The following is a 9,763-nucleotide window of genomic DNA, read 5'->3' on the forward strand; positions in this document are numbered from 1 at the left end:
GTGCTCCACTTACGGAGTTCCTGAAACAGCAGAACATGTGGCAGTAGATTGCACCGTCAAGGAAGGGAACCGAGACAGATTATCGAGAATGACCGGGATCTTCGCTCTTCCTCCGTTTGATGGAAGAAGAGAGCCATCCCTTCTTCAAGAAGTTCATATGTGGGTGGAAATCATAGGATGGACCAGGATGGCTGGACCATAGTTACAATTGCTTGTAATGACCCACATAAATTAAATGATTTCACCCAAATACAAAGTGTTGTATAAGTTGAGATTATAAATAAAGTGTTAATTATTGGAAGCAGTGTCATGCGCAGAATCAGATCACTACCCCACCCTGAATGCCAAAAAGGAAGAATTAAAAAAAAAAAGTATATTCACGATAGGTATATCACGGCTACATTCTACAATGATTGATAATTGGAACTCACCCAATAAAGAGACCCCTACACGGTCAATCGGATTGACAGTAAAACTCGAATCTTGATCCTGCAATTGATCCTGTCAGGGTCTCTTAAAGAATTAATTACAATGCTATCCTTTTTAAGCTCTTGCCTACCACAATGCAAATCTTAGACTCTGATAGTACCTCTTTGTTGTTACCGTATTTTGATTATACCTCGAGAACGGTCCAGTAATTAACAGTTTTGAAACCTTTTCAAGTTAGTTTGTTGAAAATGGAAATTTTAGGTATGATAGAGCAAGGAGCTGAGGCAAGAGTTTTCAATGTAAAATATTTAGGAAAGGCTGCTGTTCTCAAAGAGCGTTATAAAAGGAAATACAGAAATCCAATTTTAGATGAACATATTTTAACTGATAGAGTAAGGGCTGAGGCTAGAGGATTATTAAGGAGCAAGATTGCAGGTATATAGATCATTATTAAAAATAAATCATTATTTTATTAGTTTGTCTTATTTATACATTATAGGTGTTAGAGTCCCAGCAGTGTACATGGTTGATTTAGATACTGGAAGACTCTGTTTAGAAGCCATCAATGGTATTACAGCCAAAAAGTTTATTGATAGAGAGTTAGAAGAAAGGGGAGTACTTGATAATGATTCTCTACTCCATGTGATGGAGCTCTGTGGAAGAAGCATTGGAAAACTACACTCAGACAACATTATTCATGGTGACCTGACAACATCTAATGTAATAGTTTCTGAGAAGAATAATCCTGTTGAAGTTTCATTTATAGATTTTGGTTTAAGTTATGTTTCGACTTCAGCAGAAGACAAAGGTGTTGATTTATATGTATTGGAAAGAGCTTTGACTAGTACTCATTCATCAGCTGATATACTTTTTAAAGAAATTTTAGTTTCTTATAAACAAACATATCAGTCAGGTGCTAAGGAAGTGTTGCATAAATTTGAAGAAGTGAAAGCAAGGGGGAGAAAAAGGACTATGGTGGGATGAAGTTTTTGAACTTTTCTTGAAATTGTTTTTGTCTAAATTTCAAATAAGTCTCTTATTCAAACCTGAAAAATACTTTCAAGTATGAGAGTGTACATGTTTTGTTTCTTAAAAAATAGTTGGCAATGCTATAAAATTATATATGATATTTTCATTTCATAAAAGGCTATGAATAAATTAGTTTTACAACAAATAATTTAATCTTAAGTAATCTATCAGCCTATTCTCATTGAATGTAGTATAATATAAATGCTAATTTTATATACCTCTTTAATTAGATTGTATATCTTTGTTTAAATGTGGCAAGTTTTTTTTTTTTTTTATCACCCCAAAGCAATTAAGTCATCCATACTCACACAGCCCAATGTAATTTACTTTTTCACCCAGACAAAGATCTCTTCTTGAGTGAAATTATTTTTAAAGCTTTGTAATAATGGACAAGCTTCCAACTGTGCCGACGTAATTTCTTCAAGTTGGCAATGCTTGCAAAATGAGCTTTCAAAGGCACCAATTTTGAACAAATGATTTATTTCTGCTATCAATTACTGTTATATATCGCCATGAGTAGAGTAAGCCAAGCAATGATTGATATTCATCATTAAGATAAGAATAATTTGTCCACACTAACATTTAGTTAAGTATTATTTTTTCATCAAATATTGATTAAAGTGAAGATGGTAATCATCAGCCCCATTGTATCGCAGGTAGGTTCTATAAAAAAATACACAAAATGAAAAGAAATACAAATATTAGCACAGCTTCGGTTTTAGTATTCCTATAACCACACTTTAACTGGGTAACACTGCAGAAACTATACTGAGCCGAATAAGTTAGTAAAATTAGCTAAACTTAATATCCTTCCAGCACCTTCGGAATCCAGCTTATCATAATTTTGCTCCACAGGTCCTTCTGCTATGTCATATTCTAACATTTCTTCATTACATAAAAATAAAAAAATCTGATGATTGTTTTAAGTCCTGCAGATTGACTTTGATATCAGAAGTATATTTTTTTCATTTTCCCCAGTTCAGTTAGGGAATGGTGAAGAATTAGAAGGTAGTTTTTCTAAATCTGGAGATGCATCTTCATGAAATATTACATCACATGCAATTATATATAACCCTAATCAAAGAACACTATATAACCTTTTGTAGTATCACTATAGCCAGCAAATATATCTTTAGTTGCTTTGGGGTCCCATCTCTGTTTAGAAACATGGTACCTCAAAGCCAAATATTTTCATAAAACCCAAGTTGATGAGGAGTTATCCTTTACTAGGACTATCCCAGTCAACAAAGTACCTACTTTTCAAATAAGTCTGAAGTACTATAACATATTAAGTATGCTGAACAGTCAACGTCTGATGGTAACTCTGGTACCAACATTTGAATTTACTGTATTCAGCATTTATTCTCTAGGATCAATCCCAAGGGTGCATGTTTTACATTATATTTATATCATAAAAAATGTTAGATGTTCTCATAGAATCAAAAGATTAGCTTAGAAGTTAGTTTATTGGAAAAAATACTCAATCTACTACATAACTTCAAAATATTAATTTAAGGTCTTGATATCAATGGCTTACTTCTAGTACTTCAAGTATAGCTAAGTACACAAGCTTTATAAAAATACAATAAAAAGGTTCTCTCTTTAGGAAAATTAATTGGAAAGCTGTTATTTTCCTAAAAGAGGGAACCATAAATTGTATAGTTTGTAAAGTTAGTGGAAATATACTTAGTACCACTGTGAAGTGAGCCATTGCTATAGATTGTTACCTTTAGAGGTAAGGAAGAAATGTTAAGAGATAAATAGTGAACTTCTATAAACCATTTTAATCATTTATTAAAAACCAAAAAAATAATAATACTATCCTTTCATGTATAATATAAAAAAATTAACAATTATCACAAATGATTTATCTAATCTGAATGTTAAAATTTCACCATTAGATTTAAAATACTTAAAGCCTAGATGGAGTACCTCCAGCGATAATAATGGTTTCTCCAGTTAAATAGGATGCATCATCCGAACAAAGAAATGCAACTGCACCAGCAATCTCATTCGGCTTCCCTATCCTGTGAATGGAAAGACATAAAAAAAACAGCTCAACTAAAATTTAAAAATATTAATATTGGTTTAAAAATAATGATTGGCTAACCTTCTCATAGGAATGTTCTGCAATATGGTTTCTTTTACATCCTCTGTGTCTGTCAACTGAACATAAAAAGTGGTTTATTAATCGATAAATTTAAAAAATATAATTTTAAATAATTAGTTTGTTTATCCAAACCAATTACTTATTGATTATCACTTTTGTGCGTAAACAGAAGCTTTCATAAATCATTCTTCCTCCAATTAAGAAAATTATGAAAAGTACTTTTAGCGTATTATGAGAATACGAGGAGTCAATTAAATATAAATTTAAGTTCTATTTCACAAGTGTAGAATGATCGTGTGGACCAAGAACACGTTGATCATATTGTGTATTTAAAAATTGATGAGTATGTCCTAAAGTAGGAACAACTTCAGAATATGTACCCAATCTCTTAAGACCAGGAGCTGAGGCTGACTGAACAAATTTTTTGCTAGTGTAAACAAAAATATTGTCACTAAAAGCTCATAATATAAACAACAGCCACCTTAGATTGGTTCAAATGAAATTTTAGAGATCAACAAACTAAAACTAAACCTTTCACTTATTTAAAGAAAAATTTAATGTCTTGAGAACTATTAGATGTTCAAGTGTCTATGACCAATCAAGTTGAAGCTCATTAAACACACTACTGAGTAGTTTATCATGAATATCTTTGTAGGCGTATTAGTTTCCATATTTGGCAAAATAAGTCCACTAAATGTTTGTTATTTAAAAAATTTTGGTCATTAACAACTGTTCCTCATGGAATTGTGGTTATGTCCCCATGTAGAACATACTTAGAAATAAATAAACCGCCATTTAAGGAGGGAAAATTTTCAACACCACAATCTCATTTCTAAATAGAAAAACCAAAATATAGACAATGTTAAGGCTATATATTTTTGGCATTCCATGTATATTGTGATTTCCTGACCAATCCATGCATAGCAATTCTGAATAAGTACCTAAATTAGCATATGATATTATGAAAAAAATTAGTTTAGAGAAGTTAAGAAGAATCTACGATGAAACTTGGTTGGACTTTGCCTCCTGTCTTGGTTAGTGAAAGATCCACCCCACAAATATGATTACAACGTTTCAATAGTCTTTCATAATTATAGAAAAACAATACTTACAGCTGATGCAAATTTAGTCTGGATGACTCCTGGAGCAACACAATTAACCCTTATGTTCTCCTTAGCTAGGTCTACAGCTCCTGCTTTAGTCAGTCCAAGCAAAGCTGTTTTGCTGACTGAATATGCTCCAAGAAGCTAGAAAATATAAAATTAAACGAACAATGTAACTATTATAAAGTTATTTACTCATTCTCGAGTTAGTCAATAAACAATATTGGCTAATCAAGTAATGCACCCAAGACCTTTCATAAGTTCTAATAATACAGTTCCTATTTTTTTATTTTATTTTAAGGCAATATATTTCACTGTATTTAAGACAGTAATGAGTTCTTTTTGCTTAATTGGAAAGTTAGAACCTTACATTAATGTTGACAAAAGTAACTGAGAGTACAATATTTAGCATTAAAAAAGATATATAATAGGTACTAAGATGAACAGTTAATAAACAGTAATAATCATATAATTTTTTACTCCTCAGCAAAATGGATCATCACAAAAAGAATCACTATACAAAGGCTCATTTATGTTCAATTCCCCAAGGTTGGTAGAGCTAGATAATGCATAAAAAAAAAATTAATTATGCCCGAACAGGAGTGAAAATGGACAAAGCACATTTATACACCAATACCACTGATAAGAACTTTAAAATACAAGTATAAAGAAACAGAAGGTTTTACATACATTGAACCCTTACACACTCCTTATACCACTGGTTTAGCCTTGGTTCTTATTTTAGGTTAGTCTTGTAGTAAGATGTGAATATTACTTTTACCCCACACTGTAGAAAAAATAATAAAGAAACTAAGCAATCAGCTTTCCCATCTTTAGCCAAATTTCAACTTCTCTTTTTGGAATATCTGGAGACTTTTTAATCAACAAATAATTTTTTTAAACAATAAAACAAATTAGCAAAGCATATATCGATAAAAATAAATTTATTATCATGTTTTTTAGAACTCATTATTATTGATAACCAATATCTTTCTTAGACATAATAAATGTGTGTATAGTTCTTTTAATGATTTATATTTGTCTGTCCCTCACTATAGTGGGGGTGCTCCTACAATGGGGTGGATAATTTCCTTTGGACCCACTATGATTTCAGTGAAGACACTCGATTAGAACAATAAAAAAGTATTGTATTCTAAAGGAAATATAAAAGTAGAGCTAGTTTTATTATTACTGATATCGGTTGAAATCCTGCAATCGAAGATACGTAGACAATTGAACCACGGCCAGCTTTTTTCATTAAGGGAAGGGCTTCTTTGGATAGCATAAATGCACATTTTACATTAACTTCAAAAATTTTATCCCAGACATCTTCAGGACACTGTAAAAATAGTCAAGTTAATGAACATATTCTACCAAAATAAAATACTTTTAAATGGCAACTCACTGTTGAATAAATAAACTATAATAATCAAAATTAAAAACAGAAAAGTATAACAAAACTCAAAATACTACTTACATCAAATACATCCCCTACAGCAGGATTTACAGCTGCATTAGATACAAGTATGTCCAAATGGCCAAATTTATCCTCAACCTATTCATAAAATGATTATAGAATTTATGTTGGGTGAAAACAGCATGATAGTTAATAATGTAACTGACTATCAATTACGCAAATATTGAATAATTACCTCCGAGATAGGTCTTGATAAGTTAAATAATTTGTTCAACATCCAAAAAAGTTATTATATATCTATATAAATAAATCACAGTAACAACTAATTCATCACAAGCTTACGCTTTCATCAAATAAAACATTTACTCAAACAAATTCTTAAAATGGCCAACAATAATTATTGACACATATTCAGAGCAGACATTGAGTTTATAAGAAATAGTGTTCCTATCTTGTAACTAATGATTTCACAAAAAATGGGGAAGAAAATAACAGAGATACATTCTTTCAAAACAATACTTTTATTCACAGTTAGAACTTCCTTTCCAAATAAGCTGAGAGAGAACTGGGAGGGACACAAATAGCTTTAAAAAACTATTCAACTAACCAGTTTGAAAAGACATTCTCTATCTTCTTTCTTTGCAACATGACAAGTAATACCAAATGCCTTTTCAAGTCCAGCATTATGTAGTTCATTTAATGCATTTTGCACATTTTTTTCCTTCCTACTACTTATTACTACATTCGCTCCCTCTTCTGCCAGTCTCTTTGCAATAGCAAAACCAATCCTTAAAGAAGATCTCATTATTACGAAAGCTTCATTAAATTTTTAAATCATATTATGTCCAATTATCATACCCATCAGTGGATGCTGTTACAATTGCCACCTTATCCTGAAGCCTCCTAATGCCACTAGACATGGTTCTTGCAGTTAATGCTTGACCAGAGCAACGAAGCAATTTAACTGCTGACATCACGATGACCAGTAAAAGGCTTCAAAACAGAATTCCTAATCAAAGTTCATTACTGATAAATACACTTGAACACTATGTTCACGATTGAACAGTCAATGGTCTATATTCTTAAGAGGAAAGAGTATTAAGGAGGGGGTACGCTTCCAAGGCGAGTCACGCCATAAGGTTGGGTCTATTTCTTTCGTAGAAGTGGCATCCGGTACACCATATTTGACTGTTGAGAGTTGCTGCCGTGCCCCGTATGACAGACATGGCAAGGAAGGAGGTTGAGGAGATTTAAAAAAATGGTTGAGAGTTACTCAAAGCGCACTCACATTATGTTATTGATATTGATTTTTTAAAATTAACATTGAGTCTCAGCCACTTTTTTGTTGTAAACTTTACGTTTACTGTTTTTACTTTTTTTTTTATGAACAACTTTCTCCATTATATCACAAACAATTATTTATTTGTATAAGGCATTATATTTTAATGTTTTCCTTAAAATAAATTAATTTTTTATTAACTGTTCCAAGAAAACATTAATTAAAAATTGACCAAGTTAATTTAATTTTATATTCACTCCTTACTTTTAAAAACAGTAAATATATTTTAGGATTCTTAATATTCACATTCAAATGAGTCTCAACAGAACAGAGAAAGAAGTAGGAATTTCTCGAGAACGGCTTAATAGATTTTCATTATTAATTAGAGAAGATGATCGGGGTTGCGGTCAGCAAAAAAAACATAAACAGAAATTATTTATGCCGAATGAGGAGAATATGGTTGGGGGTGCGGTCAATGAAAAACACAAATAAGTTCGATTAACTTATATTAATGTCCCAACCTTTCGGCTAGAGTTTCTAGCCTTCTTCAGGGCTAAAAACAGAACAAGATAACAACCACAGTAAGTATAGAAAAATAAAAAGGAAAATATAAACAGAATAATTTTACACATAAAATGAATAGTTTTACAAAATAGAATTAATAAAATGAAGTGATGAGAGAAGCGGGAAATAAAATGTATGCATAGGTAATTGAAAAAGTGGGTAAAATAACGTAATTAAGGAAATGAAATAAAAATGAAGTTATATAATGCAAAGAAGTATGAATATATTAGTATTATTAATTTAAATATGAAAAGAAAATGAAAATTGAGAGGAAGAAAATATATGTAACAATAATAGATGATAAAGAGGCAAATTATAAGTATAGTGAACAAAACTTATAATACGGGTAAGGAAAATGGATAAAAGTGGAGAAAATAAGGGGTAAGAGTAAAATAAAGAAAGGGGAAAGAAAACAAAAAAAGGATAAAAACGAACCCGAAAAAAAACACTTAGTCATTGTTGTAACGGCTTTTTTAATTCTGAGTCTGGCCGTCATTAGCGCAGTATCCATTAGGCGTTTGATCTTCCAGCGAACAGGTTCGTTCTTATTCTTTTTTTGTTTTCTTTCCCTTTATTATTATTGAAAATAACATTTACTACAATTTCCACTTTCTTCACATTTGCGATTAAATAAACAGTTTTACAGATAATTACAATGATATGGGATATTCTTCTTTACTTCAACGTAAAGTTGCTTTCGAGTGGGGTGGCCTAATTCCCAACTAGGGATGCGACATCGATGTCGATGTTTTGAAAACATCGATGTTTTTCAGCCGATGTTTTACGTTTGTCCCAATCTTTAATTTTTTTTTTCCAAAAGTAACTAAATGAAACCAAAAAATTTACGGTATAAACAATTTCCTATCAACAATGTGGTGGGATAAAAAAGGACCTCCAACAATCACGCTAACGACGTTATAAAGATAAATTACGACTAGAAAAACATCGATGTTTTAAAATATCTATGCTTAATATTAAAACAACATTACATAGAAACCTTTGCCTAAAATACATCGATGTTTTTGAACAACAATTTCAGAAACATAAGGTCTGTTCTTATGATCACGCATTCTGCGGCCTGTCAGAAGGGAATTTTGGAACAAAGAATCCGACATCGACTACAAAAAACATCGATGTTTTTACAATATCGTTGCTTTCATTACGTTACCCGAAATACATCGATGTTTTTGAACAACAATTTCAGAAACATAAGGTCTGTTCTTATGATCACGCATTCTGCGGCCTGTCAGAAGGGAATTTTGGAACAAAGAATCCGACATCGACTACAAAAAACATCGATGTTTTTACAATATCGTTGCTTTCATTACGTTACCCGAAATACATCGATGTTTTTGAACAACCATTTGAGTAACGTAAGGTCTGTCACAACGACTATTCAACGATCACGCATTTTAAGGCCTGCCAGAAGTGGTATTATTATTATTAATGAAGTTCATCAATTTTTAAACAAAGAATATGACATCAACTACAAAAAACATCGATGTTTTTAAAATATCGTTGCTTAAAATACATTACCCAAAATACATCGATGTTTTGGAATATCCATTTGAGTAACATAAGGTCTGTTCCAACGATCACGCATTCTACGGCCTGTCAGAAGTGGTTTTTGAAACTAAGAATCCTATATCGACTACAAAAATCATCGAGGTTTTAAAATATCGTTGCTTACAATATTTTACCGAAAAAACATCGATGCTTTTGAACAACTATTGAAGGAAAATAAGGTCTGTTCCAACGACTACCATGCACAGGCCAGTATCGTTGCATACAATGCATTACCCAAAAAAAATCGATGTTTTTAAATATCGTTG

At 31.5% G+C, this 9,763-nt stretch overlaps 2 protein-coding genes across 2 annotated transcripts; one reads left to right on the forward strand and one right to left on the reverse strand.

Moving 5' to 3' along the window:
• Positions 1–599: 599 nt before the first annotated feature.
• Positions 600–1,555, forward strand: Prpk (TP53 regulating kinase). Its single transcript, XM_014429434.3, has 2 exons — positions 600–864; positions 929–1,555. Exons 1-2 carry the CDS (start codon positions 678–680, stop codon positions 1,411–1,413), a joined length of 672 nt encoding a protein of 223 aa, XP_014284920.1. The 5' UTR covers positions 600–677; the 3' UTR covers positions 1,414–1,555.
• A 1,672-nt stretch (positions 1,556–3,227) lies between these two features.
• Positions 3,228–7,417, reverse strand: Dhrs4 (Dehydrogenase/reductase 4). Its single transcript, XM_014429435.3, has 7 exons — positions 6,947–7,417; positions 6,696–6,876; positions 6,149–6,226; positions 5,864–6,010; positions 4,681–4,815; positions 3,569–3,624; positions 3,228–3,485 (listed from the first exon to the last, which is right to left on the reverse strand). Exons 1-7 carry the CDS (start codon positions 7,060–7,062, stop codon positions 3,371–3,373), a joined length of 828 nt encoding a protein of 275 aa, XP_014284921.1. The 5' UTR covers positions 7,063–7,417; the 3' UTR covers positions 3,228–3,370.
• Between the last annotated feature and the right edge of the window lie 2,346 nt (positions 7,418–9,763).

Source organism: Halyomorpha halys, unplaced genomic scaffold, assembly GCF_000696795.3.
Source record: "Halyomorpha halys isolate HHAL.00 unplaced genomic scaffold, Hhal_1.1 Scaffold801.1, whole genome shotgun sequence".
NCBI lineage: Eukaryota > Metazoa > Arthropoda > Insecta > Hemiptera > Pentatomidae > Halyomorpha > Halyomorpha halys.

What these genes read in the sequence shown, in the direction of transcription:
- Prpk (XM_014429434.3), top strand. Translation starts at nt 678, where the DNA reads ATGGAAATTTTAGGTATGATAGAGCAAGGAGCTGAGGCAAGAGTTTTC. An exon ending in ATTAAGGAGCAAGATTGCAG is followed by an intron (nt 865 to 928) that starts GTATATAGATCA and finishes TATACATTATAG; the next exon opens with GTGTTAGAGTCCCAGCAGTG.
- Dhrs4 (XM_014429435.3), bottom strand. Translation starts at nt 7,062, where the DNA reads ATGTCAGCAGTTAAATTGCTTCGTTGCTCTGGTCAAGCATTAACTGCA. An exon ending in GTAACAGCATCCACTGATGG is followed by an intron (nt 6,877 to 6,946) that starts GTATGATAATTG and finishes ATCTTCTTTAAG; the next exon opens with GATTGGTTTTGCTATTGCAA. An exon ending in GAGAATGTCTTTTCAAACTG is followed by an intron (nt 6,227 to 6,695) that starts GTTAGTTGAATA and finishes TTTTATGAATAG; the next exon opens with GTTGAGGATAAATTTGGCCA.